Here is a 20,371-nt window from a genome sequence, read left to right as displayed (position 1 = left end):
ATTTCATCTCCCCCCCCCCCCCCCCTCTTGCTTTTTTAGTTGTCCTCTGCTCGCTTTTAAAGGCTTCCCACTAATCCTCGCCACTTTGTATGTTTTTTCTTTAGCTTTAATGCTGTCCTTGACTTTCCTCGTCAGCCATGGATGCCTTGTCCTCCCCTTAACAGGTTTCCTCCACCTTGGGATGAATTTTTGTTGTGCCTCCCGAAAACCCACAAAAACATCTGCCATTGCTATTTCACGGTCTTCCCTGCTCGGCTCCTTTTCCAATCAACTCTGGCCAGCTCCTCCCTCATGTCCTTGTAGTTACCCTTATTTAACTGTACCCCAGTAAGGAGCTAACATTCTGAAGTTGGGCAAGCCTGAAGAAGCTTTAAAAGGGCTCAGGAAATATCGATTAATGAAACATATTTCTTCCCATTGTGATGATCCATGCACATCCTGAATTTGCTCCCGTTTTCACAAGGTAATTATATGAATGCCCAAGTGAGTTGAAGTGTTTGAACAAGCAAACCAAATGAGTTGGCAGATTTGTTTTGAGGGGAAACGGATTAAGCACACTTCCCACTATACTCCTTGGAGGTGGGTTTTTAGCAGTCCCGGCTTGCACTTTTAGGCTTCATTTTTTGCATGGCAGATCACTGCAAGTGGAAGTTGACACTGTCACTGGCAGGGAAATCTGGGACTTGAGGGACGAAAGGCAAGCACTGGTGCATCTCATTAACCTGATTATTACATCATGAATTAAAAAAAAAATATAAATTTAGAGTATACAATTATTTTTTTCCAATTAAGGGGCAATTTAGCATGGGCAATCCACCTACCCTGCACATCTTTGGGTTGTGGGGGTGAAACCCACGCAGACACGGGGAGAATGAGCAAACTCCACATGGACAGTGACCCAGGACCGGGATTTGAACCTGGGTCCTCAGCTTCGTAGCCATCATATCATGAAACTAACAATTCAATGCCTCAGAAAGTGATGCAAATTACAGTGAAAGAAATTATCTGACAAGTCAGGTTCAGAAACAAATGCAAAAAGTAAAAACTTAACATTTTAAAAAGTTTGCAACATACTCCCCATGCTTGTAATAGTTAATTTTCAGAGTTAGAGAGAATGTTTGACAGTAATTAACAATCATTTGTTAAAAGGATATTTAAAAATGGGCAAGGCATACTTTGCAATGAGTTTTATATTTTCCACTGTGCAAATATAATAACTTCACATTATTCATTGCTTTGTAACAGTGAATTGAACAGTGAGATGCAGTTGTCAAAAAGCGAACGGTGGAGCTGCTCAACTGAGATAGCAATTTCTGGTTGTGTGTTACAAAATAAGTGGGGTAGGTTTTCCAGTATTTAAGATAATCCTTTAAGTATTACATTTCCTTTGAGAATAAAAGTTTAGATTTGGAGAGTAAAACAGATTCCCTCAAGAGACATTCCGAACAAAAGTTTAATTGAATACAGTTTTGTACTTGGAAAAACCCGGAACCTACCTTCGGAATAGGACATTATATACTGATTAACTTACACTGGCAACATTTTTTTTGCAAACCAAGATGTCACAGGCAACCGTTGAACTTTTATGGGATTCAGTCATTAAAATATTGAAACATGAATGTCTTGGTGTATTTGCTTTATTCATGGAAAGATACAACAGACATCAAGAATGGAAAGCATGATATGATTTAAGTTTCCTTGAGATGCAAATACAACTTAACGCTCATTTATTAAACCATAAAACTTTAAATTATTGAAATAATAGAATGTAAAGAGAATCCCATTATTTTCCATATATTTCCCATCATGGGTAATCAGTGGGAAAAGCCATTCTCACAAATAAACTAACGAATAAGTAGATTTAAGATATTATCATTTATGTAGGTTTAAACATATTTTTCTTCAGTGTAAAATGGAACAGAATTACATTATATTTCAAAGCATAATACAGTTCCCAGTGTGCATAAAACCGCCTTAGGTGCACAGCCCAAGCTTGCTCACATTTAACCTAATTACAACTCTGCAAATTCGGATGCTTTTGCAGGTCAGATAGCTGTGCCACAGCGGATTTACTAAAATTGCATATGGCTAAGTTTGTACCTGCTTGCTTGTTGCAGTTGCAAAATGCACGTATAATAATATTTGAATTCACAGTACTTTTACAAAAGCTTTTAGTTAACTAGGTGAAGAATGTATTGAAAGTGTCAACTCTCCTCAGGGTGACATAATTCAAGATTGTGTCAAATTATTCCAGAATGAAAAATAATTAAAAACAAAATGAAGCACTCATTTTGGATAGACATGTATGCTTCCTGTTCTGAAGTCATATTCGACTCAAAACGTTAACTGTTTCTCTCTCTCCCTATAGATGCTGCCAGATCTGAGTATTTCCAGCCTTTGCTTTTATTTCAGATTTCCAGCATCCGCAGGATTTTGCTTTTATTTTAATATATTCTTCCTACTTGATCAAAATCACTCCCTTGTCAAACTATCGATGTCCAACATTTCTATGCCATTAAGACAAGGCAAGTCCTCAGTTTCATAAGCCTTTGCAATCCATTAATTTCAGTGCTTGTGATATTGTAAATTCTAATGATTAATTTGGTAAACAAGACATCGCATTAGGTCAAATGCTTATTAATGTAGCACAAGCAAACCCTAAATATGTCTCATGCGTAAATCATTACCAACTTCCCACTTTTCAACTGAAACATCACCCACTCGCTATGAAAGTAACTTCCCTACTTGCCTTATTATTAAAAAGCCAAGTTGAAAACAAGAATTTGGACAATGTACTAGCTCTAAAATTGCATTAACCCACATTTAAACCTTATTGCCTTGGGTTCAAGCACTTTTAATCCAGGTATGGCCCTGTTTCAGAGAAGGCATCCAATTTCAGCAATGAAATACAGGTAAAGGAGGATGGTGGTATTTCCACTAACATTTTTCCAGAAACAAAATAAATATTTAATACAAACTGGCTAAAAGCTCCCTTTGGTTTCAATATCTTGGATAATACTCAAGGATATACTTCATAAAGGCCTTCGATTATTTCTGAGCCATGTTTCTGAAAGGGCTTTAAAACACATTATTGACAAATGTGATACAAGGGAGTAATTTAATGTAGGTTGGGTGCCATTTTGCCTGAACAATGAAAAATATAGAGCACACAAGTTGGAATCTTTCAAAGGAATAATATGAAGGCATTCAGGTGACTGAACAGATCTAAAAATGGTACATCTATTCCATTCACTACATCATTCCTTACAAGTGGAATGTGTGGGGTGGTTTTCTGTTCGTAGTAAAAGCCACAGGATAGACTGTTGGCTGGGTGAGTTGAGTTGAGCTGAAGTACTATCGTACTAAGTGATTTGGATCACAGCAGCATATTTCATTTCAGTACCTGCTGTCGGGAAACAGCATACCCTGTATATATTACTACAACTGCTGCAGATCAAATTACATTGCACAATGGCGCTCGAGATCAGGTGACTCAGTACAATTGTCAGAGCTTAGCTTCCATCTGTCAGATCATCATTTGGTGCTGCAAAGGAAAACTGAAAATGGAATAAACCCACTATTATATGTATGTGTATATACATATAAACATACATTTATTAACACACCATCGGAATTCAGATATTTCAGATATTGTAAATGGATTAAACTCAGTCTGAGATTATGAAATTCCCTTTACATACTATATGGCTTTGAAATACAGATGCAGAAGTTAAGCTATTTGTGGTTGAACCATTTCATTCTTCAAGTGCTTATTAGGTCACTGAAATATATTGTTGTGATTTGATAAGTTAAAAAATAACCAGAATGTGAGAAAGTGTCATGAAAACTAAATGCTCTTTTTATTTAAAGGGAAAAGGATCTTATTAAATCAAGTACAATTTAAACTATCTTTTCCCACCAGAACATGCTGGTGATCACCACAAGCATAAAAAAAACAATTTTGCATATACCCACTTATGTACACCATTATAGTATATGAAGCATTTGCATTTGTCAAGCAGGTGATAACCAGTATGCTTTACAGTTATCCATTACTTAACGGTTACAAATGTTCTGAAATTCGAGCTCTGTAGAAATTAAAATTAGGTGGTCTGTAAACTGCCATTTCTTTGCACATGTGCAATAAGGGTGGGATATGCACTCACTGGTTCAGCCATTTGTCATAGTACACAAGCCCATCAGCCTATTCCATTCCAGAGTTCCAGTGATTTCCCTTGGGTTTCTGTAAGCATCACACTTCCTGTTGTACGGGCAATACTGAGTGTCACAGACATTCCGAAAATAGCCAATACATAGCTTAGAAAATAAAATCCCTAGCTAATAGCTGTTTGGTGTAGGGAAACACTGAAAATAGCAGACCCAGCTAAAGTGGGATTAAAGTTCAAATGCTGTTCATTTTGTCCTCCTCTACCGATCCATTTCATCTAGCAATGGGGTGGCGTCACCAGCGATGGACATCGGGGTCCCTTCAATCATGGGACTTGGTGATGGCCGAGGAGTCATCTTTGCTTTCTGTTTTCGTCTTTCCTGTTCTTTTTCCTGCAGCCACTGTTCTGCTATTTTACCCCAGTCAACTGCAGTATGAGCAGTTGAAGTCCTAAGACAAAGGATGAGAAACAGTGTTAGTCTTCTTGAATCCATGCTGGCGCAGTGTGAAATTTTGCTAAAGCTGTAAACCATGCATAAATCCAACACATCTTTCAATCACAAGCATGAACTGAATGCCTGAGATTGGGACATGGCTGCATGTGGGTGGCAGATGTAAACCTGTACCCATTCTCTGTCTGAGCTTCATATTTGATAATTAATCGCTATTTTAAGGTTGTTTCATGACTGATTAAAACGTTTCACTTCCCATTTTAATCTGCAAGACAACCCCAATCTTTGAAAGGTAAATAGTACAAACCATGGGCACATTTTTATCTTAGCATTCGGAGCACATTGTTTCGCATGTCAGTGGGAGTCAACTCTTAGAACATGCTCGAATTTACCATTCCTGGATCTAAAAGAATGGCCTCACATCTGCCCACATTGAATTTAATGCCATAGCTTTCCCCACTTACTTTAAAAAAAAATTTTTTAGAGTACCCAATTTTTTCCAGTGAAGGGGCAATTTAGCATGGCCCATCCACCTACCATGTACATCTTTTCGTTTGTGGGGGCGAGACCCCTGCAGACACGGGGAAAATGTGCAAACTCCACGCGGACAGTACCAGGAGCCGAATCGAACCCGGGTCCTCGGCACCGTGAGACAGCAGGGTTAACCACTGTGCCACCATGCTGCCCCACATTTCCCACTTGCGTAACTGTTCCATGACCCCAAGCAACGTCCTGTTCCAATCCGCACTAATTACTGTACCTTTTAAACTAGTGCCAATAAACTCTCCAAAAGTACTCACTTTGGCTGTGACCTTTGTCGGGTTGGAGTTGGTGGTACAACAGTAGCTTGAGGTGTAGCATTACCATGGTACTGAGGTGTTGTCATTGGTTGCTGACTTGGTGTTGTGTATGAGTAGCTTGGAGTCAACAACGGTGTTGTTAATGGCTGCTGTGCAGGAGTGGCAAAAACCTGGAACAGGATAAACGCATAATCAGGTTCAATTAAAAAATTATTGCGATTACACCATTCTTGTTAATATTTTAACCAAGGTAAGTTACGTGTTGCTCCAACGCTCAGTACAACTAGAGTAAAATATACAAGCATGTACACCCCTGGATATCTATGCCCCTTAAAGGGATGTTGAAAAATTAAATTGCAGAAAACACAATAACTGAAGATTTTGTCATTTGTATTTTGGATTGATAAAATATTGCATTCTAATAAAATAAAAGTGAGCATCTGCACAAGCTATGGCATGAGAGCAGAACAATGGGGATTCACTTGAGCAGACCTGAACCTCGGAGGTAGTGTTGTGGCTTATTGTTGGCTGAGCTCACATTTACTGGCAAGGTCCCTGGAGAAAATTTCTCTCCCAAGCTCAGTCCACCGCATTCCTCATTTACTTCAGGCTCTACCATCTGTGAAGTTGAAACTTTGGTAGCAAGGGGATTGCCCAGGCTGACCGGAGTGTGGGGGGAATTCATCTTCAGTGGACTGCAAATATTTCTCCACATTATGGACCAGCTCAGATTGTGCAAGGTCTCTAAAGTGCCATGCACTTTGTATATGCATGCATAGTATCTGGCAGAAATTGAGGCAACAGGCCAATATTTTCAACATTACAATTATCACTCTCTGGAAGCAATGATACAGGTTTATTTCACTGTCAGTGCATAGTTGAGAGCTTGGCTGATAATTATTCTGGGGGTATTTCAAACGTGAAGAGGAAGGCTTCCATTTTGTGTGGTGGGTGTTTTGGGTAATGTCTAGAAAGTAGTTAAACTGTGGGACATGGGTGTAATATTCAGGACAAAACATTTTAAAAATCAGCACCAACATGTAGTGTTTAAAAAGTTGAAATTAGAAATCTTAAAAGCAGCAACATACATGATAGGCACTGCTTCCTCCATAGCCATATTGACTTGATCCCCACTGTGCTGGCGTAGCATTCGGATTCTGACCCTGTCCGGTAACAGCTGCTATGGCATTGAACATTTGTGTCGTCATGTTCTGTGGGAGTGCATTAACTGCCCGTGTAAGATCTAGCACAGAAAGATAATTATTGCTTTGTTAATTACTCTGGATACCAGTAATATACTGATTTAGAGAAAATCTCATTTCATTCGCATACCTGAAGCATAAAAATAACAAGTTCTATTTTAATTACACTGAAAAACTTACCAGGTTTAAGATAATAATAATTGCTTATTGTCACAAGTAGGCTTCAATGAAGTTACTGTGAAAAGCCGCAGTCAACACATTCCGGCACCTGTTCAGGGAGGCTGGTATGGGAATTGAACCTGCGCTGCTTTCTTGTTCTGCATTACAAGCCAGCCATTTAGCCCAGTGTGCTAAACCAGCCGGATAGATTCAGTGTGTGAGCGTATGGCTCTTAATATTAGTTACTGGAAATGCAACTAACATACATTACGACAATCAGAATAAATGCCACAAAATAGAACCACTTTCTTTTCAGGTATACATGTCAAGACAAATCAAACCACATTATATAAATCCAGGCTTATCAGTGTTATTACCCTAATACCTAACCTTTTTTGGGTGGGGTTGGAGCTCAGGGCTAGCACCCCTACAAAATCAAACCATACCCAATTTGTTCTGCTGCCCACCAGGAAATGACTTTATCAGCTAAATATTAAATAGAATTAGCAAGATGATCTTGTGTGTCACAGATCCTCACCACAGAATATGGGAAACTTGTAGGACAAGAAGTGATATCTGACCCAATCTCCTTCACTGGTTTATTAAAACCACATTAGATTAAGCATCAAGACACTAAACAAAGATTGATCTTTGTTCCTTCCGGCTAAATATGAAATACAGGGGGTTTGAATGATATTAACAGCAATGATGTTAAAGGAGGTATTGAACTGAGGGCACCAAAGTCATACTTAGAAATGATGAAGTAGCACAAATAATATTTCTCACTGTAACTATCTGTTTTAGTAGCTGAAAATTACAAATTTCCTTATCATCCAGCATTGTTTAACAGTGATAAAACTGCAGGAGTATAGTATTATACAATCAGGAATATAAAGTGTCTGATAGTGGTAAAAAGAAAAGCAAGCAATTGTGCACACATACCTGCCAAATTAATATTAGCTGGTGTTGCATCCATAGAGGCAGGTGTTCTGCTGGATCTGCTTGTGCTTGAAGGTGTAATACCTGTAAACAGTGATTGCACTTATTTCACTTTTCACAGTTTAAAAAATCATATATGTCAATGTATACTTTATGGTAAAAGCTTTAAGAGAATAGATTCATGATATTAAAAGTCAACCACGTCAGCATTTTTGCTGCCACTTAATTTCAGTCTGTTATAAAACATGCAGCCGCTGTTTTCAGTTTCCTTTGTTGGCACCTGTGGTCTTACCTGGCACAGGATCCTGGAAATGATCTTTAAACCATCTAAATAGTCCATTCACAGTTGGAAAGACGTGCCCCCTGTAGCGGTATCCTTCTGGTGTCACTGTAACAAACTCCACCCTATAAAATCACATGGTGTTTAGAGTGTAGACAGAAAGCAATGTAATTAAAATATTTTGGTAAACTAATTTTTTTAGAATTGCAATATCAGCGTCCTGGTTTTAAATGCACTATCATTTCATACTTTACAGTGTCCCAGACACCAGCAGCACCATCTCTGGGAATGTCCTGTCTCACCAGGAGGACACACCCCCTGAGGTGGTGGCACAGTGGTATCCAGTTGGGAGGGCGGTGCTTGGGAGTCCTCAACATCGATTCTGGACTCATGAGGTCTCATGGCTTCATGAGGCGGCACCGTGGCAGTGGTTAGCACTGCTGCCTCTCAGTGGCAGAGACCTTGGTTCAATTCTGGCTTTGGTTGAGTGTCTATATGGAGTTTCGACTTTCTCCCTGTGTCTACGTGGGTTTTCTCCCACAGTCACAAAGAGTTGCAGGTTAGGTTGGGTTATGGGGATAGAGTGGACCGAGATAGCATGCTCTTTCAGAGGGTCGGTACAGACTCGATGGGCCACATGGCCTCCTTCTGCACTGTAGGGATTCTATGGTTTGGTAAAACATGGGCAAGGAAAACTCTTGATGATTACCACTCGCTATCCCCCTTCCAGCTAAGCTGATGAATCAGTTTTCTCCATGTTGAGCACCACTTGGAAGAAGTATTGAGGGTGGCAATGGCCCAGAATGTACTCTGGGTGGACTTCAACATCCATCAACAAGAGTGGTTCAGTAGCACCACCACAGGTTGAGCTGGCAGAGGGTAGGCAAGAAATGCTGGCCTAGCAAGTAACGCCCAGACCCTACGAAAGAATTTTTAAAAAGTCCTAAAGGACATAACTGATAGACCGGCAGCTGGTGAGGGAGCCAACAAGGAAGAACCTCCTTGACCTTATCCTCACCAATCTACCGGTCGCGGATGCACCGTCCATGGCAATATTGGTAGGAGAGCACACTGCACAGTCTTTGTCAAGACAAGTCCTGTCTTCACACTGAGGATACCTCTCCATTGTGTTGTGTGGCACAACCACTGTGCTAAATAGATAGATTTCGAACAGATCTAGCATCTCAAAACTGGGCCATTTGCAGCAGCAGAATTGTTTTTATGTTGCAATTGTATAAGGTGTTAGTGAGGCCACACCTGGAGTATTGTGTTCAGTTTTGGTCTCCTTACTTGAGAAAGGACGTACTGGCACTGGAGGGTGTGCAGAGGAGATTCACTAGGTTAATTCCAGAGCTGAAGGGGTTGGATTATGAGGAGAGGTTGAGTAGACTGGGACTGTACTCATTGGAATTTAGAAGGATGAGGGGGGATCTTATAGAAACATTTAAAATTATGAAGGGAATAGATAGGATAGGTGCGGGCAGGTTGTTTCCACTGGCGGGTGACAGCAGAACTAGGGGACATAGCCTCAAAATAAGGGGAAGTAGATTTAGGACTGAGTTTAGGAGGAACTTCTTCACCCAAAGGGTTGTGAATCTATGGAATTCCTTGCCCAGTGAAGCAGTTGAGGCTCCTTCATTACACGTTTTTAAGGTAAAGATAGATAGTTTTTTGAAGAATAAAGGGATTAAGGGTTATGGTGTTCGGGCCGGAAAGTGGAGCTGAGTCCACAAAAGATCAGCCATGATCTCATTGAATGGCGGAGCAGGCTCGAGGGGCCAGATGGCCTACTCCTGCTCCTAGTTCTTATGTTCTTATGTTTCCATTACCACAATCTGTAACCTGCTGTCCTGGCAAATCTCGCACTCTACCATTACAATCAAGCTGGGGAATGAATCTGGGTTCTACAGGAGAGCATGCCAGGAGCAGCGTCTGGCATATCTGGTGAAGTATGGCAAACAGTGGTAGCTGCATGCAATAGATAGAGCTAAGCAATCCTACAACCAACGGATCAGATCCAAGTTCACAATTCTGCGCATCCAGTTGTGAATGGTGATGGACAATTAAACAATTATCTGAAGGAGGAGGCTCCACAACTATCCCCATCCTCAATAATGGGGGACGCCAGCACATCTGTGCAAAAGACATTTTCAACCACATTCAGCCAGAAGTGCCGAGTGAACGATCCATCTCAGTCTCCTCAGGAGATCTCCAGCATCACAGATGCCAGTCTTCAGAAATGGCTGAATGCAATGGATACTGCAAAGGCTATGGGCCCTGACAAAAGCACTCAAGACCTGTGCACCAGAATTTGCCCTGTCCCTTGCTCAGTTGTTCAAGTACAGCTACAAAATTAGCATTTATTTGACAATGTGGAAAATTGTCCAGGTATATTCGGTCCACAAAAACAGGACAAAGCCAACCTGACCAATAACGGCCCCATCAGTCTACTCTTGATCATCAAAGTGCTGAAGGTTTCACCAATAGTGCCATCAAGTGGAACTTACTCAACAATAATCTACTCACTGACACACAGTTTCGGTTCTGCCAGGCTACTCAGCTCCTGACCTCATTACAACTTTGCTTCAAACTTGGACAAAAGAGCTGAATACCAGAGGGGAGGTGCCTTTGACATCAAGACAGCATCTGACTGAGTCTGGCAACAAGGACCCCTTGCAAAACTGGAGTCAATGGGAATAAGGGGGAAAAGTCTCCACTGACTGGAGCTACACCAAGCACAAAGGAAAATGGTTTGTTTTTTGGGGATTAACCATCTCAGTCCAAGGATATCGATGCAGAAATTTCTCAGGGTAGTGTCCCAGCCTAACCATCTTCATCTCCTTCATCAATGACCATCTGTTCAACGTAAGGTCAGAAGGGAATGCTTGCAGATGAATGCATAATGTTCAGCACCATTCACAACTCCTTTGATGCTGCATTTGGCCATGGACTACTTCTGTAAGACCTGGACAATATTCAGATTTGGGCTGATAAGTGGCAAGTAACATTTGTGCCAGACCAGTGCTGCGCAAAGGCCATCTTCAATAAGGCAGAATCTAACTGCTAGCCTATGACATTCAATGGCATGACTATCGCCTAATCCCTCAGTATCAATATCCTGGGAGTTACCATTGACTGGAGACTGAACCAGACCAGCCATATAAATACTATGGCTACAACAGCAGGCCAGGGGCTGGAAGATTTGGAGTAACACCGCCTGACTCCTCAAAACCTGCGCACCATCTACAAGCCACAAGTCAGGAGCGTGGTGGAATATTCTCCATTTGCCTGAATGAAGGCATCGCCAACAACACTTGAGAAGCACAACATTATCCTGGACAAAGGAGCATCCTTGATTGGACCCCAATTCACCACTAAGTACTCACTCACACCACCGTTGCACTGTGGTAGATATGTGTACAAACTACATGATGCACTACAGCAACTTTCCAAACTTCCTTCAACAGTACCTTCCAGATCCACAATTGCTACCACCTGGAAGGTCAAGGACGACAGCTGCACGGGAAACTGCCAGCTATAAATTCCCAAGCAAGCCACACCATCCTGGCTTGGAACTATATTGCTGTTCCTTCACTGACGTTGGGTCAAAATCCTGCATCTCTTTTCCCAACAGCACTCTGGATGTACCTCCATCACATGAACTGCAGCGACTCAAGACGACAGCCCATCACCACCTTCTCAAGGACAATAAATGCTGACCATGCCAGCAATGTCTACATACCGCAAGTAACTGTTGTAGGGTCCCTTCAATAAAATTTCTTCTCCATAAATATTGATACAATAGATTTTCTACCTTTACAAAAAGAATTACAGATAAATTCCTCGGATCCTAAACCGATCAAAGATACCCATCTGCAACACAGTCGGACTGTAGCTTTAAATCCATTCCAAATACGCAAATTTCTAACAAATTCACATCTTTGGTTTCTACTATAAGACATAAGAGCAGAATTAGGCCACTTGGCCCATCGAGTCTGCTCCGTCATTCAATCATGGCTGATATTTTCTCATCCCCATTCTCCTACCTTCTCCCCATAACCCCTGATCCCCTTATTAATCAAGATGTAGTACATTATCATTGAAATAAATTAAAACACCCGAGTTGTGGCAGACTCTTTAGTCATCTGTGGTGAGCATAGTGCAGGAATACTGCTAGGTACAGTTAACGAGTCAGTACCATTAAGAAAAATTCAAACAATGTGACATAGTGGAAAGTCAGATGCTTTTTCAGCTCAAGACTTCTAGATATACTGCCATACGCTTTATAAATCCACTAGTGAGATACTACTGGCTTCCCTCATTTTCTGCAATGGAGCACGCGAATATAACAATTACATCCATAATAAATATTTTGCAGGGCCTAGGGAGCGGACATGTCTTTGAATACAATAATTACATGGGCCTACTCAGAAAATTAGTTTTATATTTGAAAATATAGAACATTTTGGGGATACCAACCTTGGTTTAGCTCGAGGTTGGTAGCCTAACAAAAACTTTCCCGGAAGTTCCTTTGATGCTGAAACATAATAGGGAATAAAAGAGGGCTTTTCTCTTTTGGATTTTGATAGAAGCTCTTCCATTTTCTGAGAAGAAAAATAATTAATGGCATATTTAATATTTTTGATTCATCACACAGAATATGAAGGTATGATGTAACCTGCCAAAAATGACTGTTTAAAGGGAACATTTTAAAGGCACAGATTAATTTTAAAGTTCATTATGCGGGCGGCTAAATTGGCCCTTAATTGGGAAAAAAAATAATTGGGTACTCTAAATTTATAAAAAAAGAAAAAAAATTCATTAGGAAAATAAGTTCGGTTTATGCAATGAAAACATTAACGTGACTTGTTTCTGCAGACACTGACTGACCTACTGCCTACAGTGTTTAGTTTTCTTCATTAAGATCGACAAATTTAAGGCACAATTCCTAGCCATTGACATCACTTAAATTAGCACAGTGGAACACTAAATATCCCAGAAGACCATAGGCTGCTCTCCCCTTTGAGAGAGCGCTGAACAGTGGTGCTATAACCTGAGGATCACCACATCCCAGACGAGGGACAAAGTTGAGAAGGTAACCGCAGCCATCTAGCCAACTGAGCTAACCAATCTTCCCCATAATAGAAGGAACCTTCCCTTGGTGGCTAATTAAAATTGCATGTCGACGGTGTCTCCTCCAGTGACTAAACACTGGCAGATTAACCCCCACTGGATGACCAAATGATTTATAAAACTGAAATTGGTGTTCGGTCCTGTTGTTTTAAGAAGTAACTCTGTTGCTAAGCATTTAATATGGGAAGCATCCTACCTTAGCCACCACGTTTTTGAAGTGTTGTTTAAAATCCATGTAAACAGGTAACTTTGATTAAACCACTGCCTTAGTTGAATCCCAGGCTCCTATTATTTTCATCAGCAACATATTGCTGGTCAATCTTTCCAAAGCTCCATTACACAAAAAAAACTGCATTCAAATTTTGCTGGATTTGTGAACATAATTATCGCTACAACAGATGACTGCCCAACAGAAAATTAGCTTGCACATTTGCTTGTCTAAATGCAATTTAGGATTGCTCAGCTAATCATTCTGCTAATCAGCGGTTTACATCCCGAATCCTGTGGCTATCACATCTCGATTCAAAGCTATAACTATCTGATCTGGTTTAATGGATAACTAGAACAGTATGGATCATCAAATGCACTAACCAAGGAGAATGTGACTTTATGTTACACTAGTCATATTAGTGAGTCAAATAGAACTTGCCCATTTGTACAGGAGCATGAGGAGGGGAAAATCAAAGTTGCAACAATCACTCACACGAAGAAAGGTGTGACAGCTCAAGATACAAGCACCCACAAACCTTTTCGAATAAAAATGGAGAACAAAATGATAACTGATGGCGGAAGATGGTCAGCATCATGTTGCGCTACTGGAACTAAATAAAGCTTTATACCAAAGCTGGAAATGTAGTATGTAAGTTGTCCTTGCTAGTTAGTACAGAGTAAGATTTTCATAAATAAACATATTTTCTCATCAGCACGAGTACCAATAGGTGTTCCCTAGGAATCTGCACTAGGGTCTCAGCCCTTTGTCATATTTATCAATGATTCTCCAAAAAATATTTTTATTGGCTTTACAATTATTTACATGACATTTGCTATGGGTAACACAATAATAAAAAAAGAAAAAGATGGAGAAAAAAAGAAAAATAGGAATCTACAAAATGGGTATATAAAAGTAAATAATGAACGACAAACAAACCTTTATACATTCAAGAAAATAACTTATTTACACGTGTGGGGGCTCCTATTTTTGAGCCACCGGAGGTCGGTTGTCACAACCGTACTGTCTTCCTCATGCCCCTGTGGTCCCTGGTACTAGAGCATACCAGGGGGTGGTGTGTTTAACATCGGCTGTGTCGCCTCAACTTTGCTAATATGGTTGCCCCCGTATGTGCACTCACACTTTATTCCTTCTGGCTCCCCTGCCCTGCTGGCCCAGTGCTTGCCTTGGCATCTTTAACCCCTGCCCTTCTGTTTCCCCCCCCCCAACCTTGCTCACCGTTATCCGATTCGGTCCTCCCTCCATCCCCGCTCTCCTTGCTTATTGGTTGCTGGTCACAAACAGGTCTTAGAACAGGCTGGCGAATAGCCTCCACGTGCTGCGGAAGCCTTCCTCTGATCCCCAAATAGCGTATTTTATTTTCTCCAATTCTAATAATAATAATCTTTGTTGTCACAAGTAGACTTACATTAACACTGCGATGAAGTTACTGTGAAAAGCCGTCACCACATCCCAGCGCCTGTTCGGGTACACGGAGGGAGAATTCAGAATGTCCAAATGACCTAACAGCATGTCGTTTGGGACTTGAGGGAGGAAACCGGAGAGCCCGGAGGAAACCCATGCAGATTCGGGGAGAACGTGCAGACTCCGCACAGACAGTGACCCAAGCGGGAATTTAACCTGGGACCCTGGCACTGTAAATGCCCCTTGAGGAACTCGGCCAAGTCGGGCAGCCAGTCTGCGGCCTTGAGTGGCACTGCTGATTGTCAGCCGAGGCGCCTTCGGCAGGCGATAAGTGAGGAAAAGGCTAGCGCACCTGCTCCTCTCCATATAAAAAGAGCTCAGGCTCTTTGGTACTTGCAGATGGGGGCCACTGTCGTCAGTCCTAAGTGGTGTCTCAGTTGGTTCCACAATCTCAGTGTGGCTTCTACCACTAGACAGATACGGTAATTATTTAATTAGAGAATCATAAAATAACAAGAGTCGGTACAGGCCATACATAGTGTCTTAGAAAAGAGTTACCAAATTAGTCTATTACCCCCTACTCTTCCCTATAGCTGTCAAATTCTTCCAAGTTTTTATCCAACTCCCTTTCTGAAGCTAACATTGGATTTATTTCCACCACTCTTTCTAGAAATGTATTCCAAATTATAACCTCACAGCGTCAAAATCCTTAATTCAGCCGGACAGGCAGCTGGTTCGTGATGCAGAGCGACGCCAACAGCATGGGCTCAATTCCCATATTAGCTAAGGTCATTTATGAAGGTCCACCTTCATAAGTTATAATGGCGACAAGGGCTTTTCACAGTAACTTCATTGTTGGCTTCATTGAAGCCTACTTGTGACAGAGTGACTCCTTTGCATTCTGCTGGGGGAAATTTCTTTCCCTCCAGTCCCCTGTTCATTTGTTTCCCATTTAGTCAAAACCACCTAATCCTATTCCTCCAGAGGAAAGTCCACCAGTTTTGCTTGATAATGACCCCTATTGAGAAACAAATGGCAGCACAGCAGAGGTGGGAAGGGGGGTGATGTTTGCTTGAATGTCAAATTATCTTCCATTGCCTGCAGCATGTTGATTTACTAGATCCTGCAGCCCCACCATCTTGAGTTAGTGCCTTTAAAACAACCTTTAGGTTGAAAGCACATTTTAAAGTAATTTATATCCTGAATTCTGCCCATTTTCTCAAAATTACTCCACTACCAGAAATATGACAGGTTCCTGTAACCAAGAATGGGGCCGATGACTGTCCATGTCGAGCGTCTCTTCATGAATCTGCACTCTCCCACCACCACCACCCCATCGACGGCAAAAACAATCATTTAGGCAATGGCGTTGTCATGGGACTCGTAATCCAGAGACACAGAGCAAGACCTGGGAACCAGGATTCAAATCCACCACAGCAGATGGTGAAATTTGAATTTAATAAAAATCTGGAATGAAAAGTCTAATGATGACCATGAAACCATTGTCGATTGTCGTAAAAACCTATATGGTTCACCAATGTCCTTTAGGGAAGGATATCTGCCCTCATTACCTGGTCTGACCTACATGCAACTCCAGGTCCACAGCAATGTGGGTTGACTCTCAAATGCCCTCCGAAATGGAGGGCAATAAATATTGACCAAGCCAGCCAAGCTCACGTTCCGGAAACTGAAGAAATAATTGAAGCAAACTTGCTTGTTTGCATTAGGATAATTTAGTGTCCACATTATTGAGACACATTAAAAACTGGTTGTGTAAAGATTAACATTAATGTGCAGTTGAAAAGCAAAATTGTGTTTCTATTTTCTTATTCGGAATTAGTAAAGCTCTTCGAATTGTTCCCCCACGAAACCATTATTGAACTAATCAGTTCACAGGCTGTGCAAATACCTTGCGGTCTCCGCCACTGCAATCCTGGTAGTATTTGTGATATAGCAGGTCACGAGCAAAAGACGCCATTGGCTGCACAAAGCGAGCAGTAATTTCATCAAGATCTTCAAATTCCTGGATAATGAATGACATTGCAAATTAAAAACTGTAAGAACCTAATAATGCAAGATGCAATTTTCAATAAGATACATAAACATATGAATATCATATATAAACAATAAGCATTGCAGGACTACTTGAAAGAAAAACTTCAATGAATATAAAAGGTGTTTCATGCACTACATTGAGATATACAGTCTCCACTTATAGCCACAAGAAAATCTGAAGTGCATGAAAATATACATTATTTCACATTAGAGATAATTTACTCTAAATTTGAAGTCTACAGTAACCATGACCAAATCTATTTTTAAAATCATAGAGGCTTTTTGTTGCAGAGAAAAAATCTATAGTCACTTTGAGGACATTTTCTGATTCCTATTTTAGGCACCAGAGTTTCCACATATTTCACTAAATACAAATTCAATGGAACTTCATAAAATCTCGATTTACAATAAAGTAAGATTCAGATGTGCTTTTTTCCTTACCTCATTGTTGATCAAAAGAGACTGGCCCAAGCTGAAAGCATTCTCTTTGCCTTCTTCTCTCACATCTATGTGTTGATAGATCCCATCTGTCACTTTCCAAGTTACAGTGAGGTGGTTTGCACCCTTGCTGCTAGGTCTGATGATAACATCTCCTTGGTCCATTGTTTCCATCATCTTCTCGGCCTGCTTGAAGTTGATATTGTGGAATGATGGGTGCACTATTACTCGTTTGATGTACGCTATTGGAGAGTTAAGAGTAAATAATTATTAATAAAATAATTCCATTTTTAAAAATCAAACATTTCAGTTTTTACAGACTACCGAAGACCTACAGGTTCACACGTATGTAAAAATAAAATGCTTTCTTAACTTGATTGCGGAGGAGAAAAACAGCTTTCAAATCCAAGGTCTCTGAGATTTTATTACATTAAGATAACATTCAAAAAATATATTTTTATTGACTTTTTTATTATAAGCAAAATAATATAAAACAGTTAATTCAAGTTACAATGCAAAATGAACACAATAAACAATCAAGAAGAAGGCAGCACAGCGGCGCAGTGGTTAGCACTGATGCCTCACGGCACCGAGGACCCGGATTCAATCCCAGCCCCAGGTCACTGCCCGTGTGGAGTTCACACAATGTCTCGGTGTCTGCGTGGGTCTCACCCCCACAACAGAAAGATGTGCAGGGTAGGTGGATTGGCCATGCCAAATTGTCTCTTAATTGGAGTTGAAACTTTTCCGATAGCTCCTTAAAGCTGGCAAACCTTCCCTCCACAAAGAAGTCCCCAAACCTCTTCAAACCCTCCCCCTCCCATCACCTAAACGTGGAGTCTAAACCCACTGGCAAAAAGTTAGGGGCCAGCAAAGACATTCCCAGGGTGGACACCGCTACCGGATTCGAGGAAAATCTTGCCGGAGAGAATGACAACGATGCCGCCACTAATGCCCCGAGGCTGGATCCTCTACAAGAACCCGCCTCCATTTGCCCCTATACGGAATCTGGATCACTTAATCACCCCAGTGCTTTCCCAATATTGGCAGCCCAATAATAAAATAATAAATTGAGTAAAGCCAAACCACCTGACTGTATCTCTCTGGAGGAACTCCTGGTGGACTCCTTGGGGTCTTAACTGCCCAAATGAAACTGGACACAAATGTATTAATTCTCACAAGGATTTGGGGAGAAAAGTGGGGAGATACTGAAAAAGAAATAGAAATCTCAGGAGCACATCAAGGATGGGGGTGGGAGAGCGTTACCCCATTTGTGCAAATCGGATTTGACCCCATTGACCAGGCATGTATAATTTAATTTATAAAGCAAGGCCCAGTCGTCGGTCACCCGGATACACAGATAGCGGAAGCTAGATCCGGAAAGGCGAAAAGGTAACATCCCCAGATGGGCTCCCCCTCTCCGTTGGGTTAACCGGGAAGTATTCGCTCTTACCAATTTCAACTTATACCTCGAGAAGGAGCCAAAACTCCAAAGTAGCTTTCATTATTTCACCCATAGTGGATACTGGGTCTGCAATATAACGAAGCAGATCATCTGTGTGCAAGGACACACAATGTTCCACCCCGCATTGAGTTATCTCCCTCCACTTGCTGGAAGACCTCAGCGCTATGGCAAGCGGTTCTATTGTTGAAGTAAATGGGAACAGAGACAATGGACATCCCCTGCCTCGTGCCACTGTTCAGCGGGAAGTTGCCGGAGTTCAAAGCATTTGTATGAACACTGGCAGTGGGCGCCCTCTACAGTAAACAAATTCAGGATATAAACTTTTGTTCAAATCCAAACCTCCCAAGAATCTCAAAGAGGTATCTCCACTCTACCCTATCAGTTTCCGCGTCCAGGGAAACTACGTCCAGAGAAACTATCACCTCCGGCATGAGGTAAAGAGGGGGAGAAGACAACATTTAATAGCCGACATATATTGGCCAACAATGGCCTACCCTTGACGAAGCCTATCTGGTCTTCTGAGATCACCTCTGGAGGAAGAACTCAGTGGCCAGCACTTTTGCAAGTAACTTAGTGCCTGCGTTCAAAAGTGAAATAGGTCGACATGACCCACATTCCGTAGGGTCCTTGTCCCTCTTGAGGATCAGGGAAATAGAGGCCGGCACAAGCGTAACCAGCAACGAACCCCGGGGCAACGAGTTATTAAACATATCTAAAATTAGAGGGGCCAAATGTTCCGCAAGATACTTGTCAAACGCGATGGGGGAGCCATCAGTGGCAAGAGCTTTATCCGTCTGCATCAATGCAATACATTTCCTAATTTCCTCTGGGCCCAACAGGGATTCAAACTCTTCCCACAACCTTTTCCACCACTAAGATGGATAACCAATCCAAAGAATTCGTCATGGCCGAACTCTCTGTCAGGAACTCCAATCTATAGAGATCCTGATTTAATGTTTCAAAAGCCACATTGGCCTCAAGCAGGGCGGGAACCAGAATACTACTTGAGCCCCTTATCTGCACGATCTCCCAGAAGCGGTCTGCTGCTTCAGCTAATGGGCTAAAAGGTGATTGACCTTCTCCCTGTGTTCATAAAATACACCTCGCGAACATCACAGCTGGCCACCATCTTACCCGTTGATAGTAATTCAAGTTGTGTCTGCAGCTTTTTCCAGCAAATTCCGGGGTTGGGGCAAGTGAGTATTGATGGCCCACCTCAAGGATGGAGTCCACCAGCCTCTATAGTTCCCCCTCACAGTCCTTTCCATATGTGCTTTGTCGGAAATGATCTCCCCCGATAACTACCTTAAGGGCTTCCCACAAGATAGGTGAGATATACTCACTTTTATTAAATTTAAATATATTTCCCAGCGTTGGTGGACATGCGTGCGCAAAATCTTTTGACCGCTAACAATCCCATATCCAATCTCCATGGTGGGCGTGGGAGGGACCAGACTCTGGTGCTAAATCCACAATATGTGGGACATGGTCTGAAATCATAATCGTCAAATAAACTGCGCTCTCCACCAAAGGGAGGAGTGACCTATCTACCACAAAAAAGTCACTGCCCGAGCAAACCTGGTGGATATGGCAGTGAAATAAAAATCTTTATCACCCAAGTGCAAAAGTTGCCACGGATCACACCCC

At 41.5% G+C, this 20,371-nt stretch overlaps 1 protein-coding gene across 2 annotated transcripts in view; it reads right to left on the bottom strand.

Annotated features, from left to right (window-relative positions):
• Positions 1-1,619: 1,619 nt before the first annotated feature.
• Positions 1,620-20,371, bottom strand: part of supt6h (SPT6 homolog, histone chaperone and transcription elongation factor) — a 96,597-nt gene continuing 77,845 nt past the window's right edge. The window contains exons 30-37 of one of the 2 annotated variants that reach the window (XM_038814245.1): positions 17,263-17,501; positions 16,676-16,789; positions 12,480-12,604; positions 8,013-8,125; positions 7,724-7,804; positions 6,509-6,663; positions 5,421-5,590; positions 1,620-4,618 (exon numbers count right to left, since the gene is read on the bottom strand). In XM_038814245.1, coding sequence (XP_038670173.1) covers positions 4,429-4,618; positions 5,421-5,590; positions 6,509-6,663; positions 7,724-7,804; positions 8,013-8,125; positions 12,480-12,604; positions 16,676-16,789; positions 17,263-17,501 — 1,187 coding nt within the window. In that variant the 3' untranslated portion in view covers positions 1,620-4,428. The remainder of the gene's footprint in view (positions 4,619-5,420; positions 5,591-6,508; positions 6,664-7,723; positions 7,805-8,012; positions 8,126-12,479; positions 12,605-16,675; positions 16,790-17,262; positions 17,502-20,371) is intronic. The other variant, XM_038814247.1, reaches the window with a different exon arrangement.

The sequence above is a fragment of the Scyliorhinus canicula genome, chromosome 12 (assembly GCF_902713615.1).
Source record: "Scyliorhinus canicula chromosome 12, sScyCan1.1, whole genome shotgun sequence".
NCBI lineage: Eukaryota > Metazoa > Chordata > Chondrichthyes > Carcharhiniformes > Scyliorhinidae > Scyliorhinus > Scyliorhinus canicula.
The sequence above is the reverse complement of the archived record's forward strand: the minus strand, read 5'-3'. Positions and strand labels throughout refer to the sequence as shown.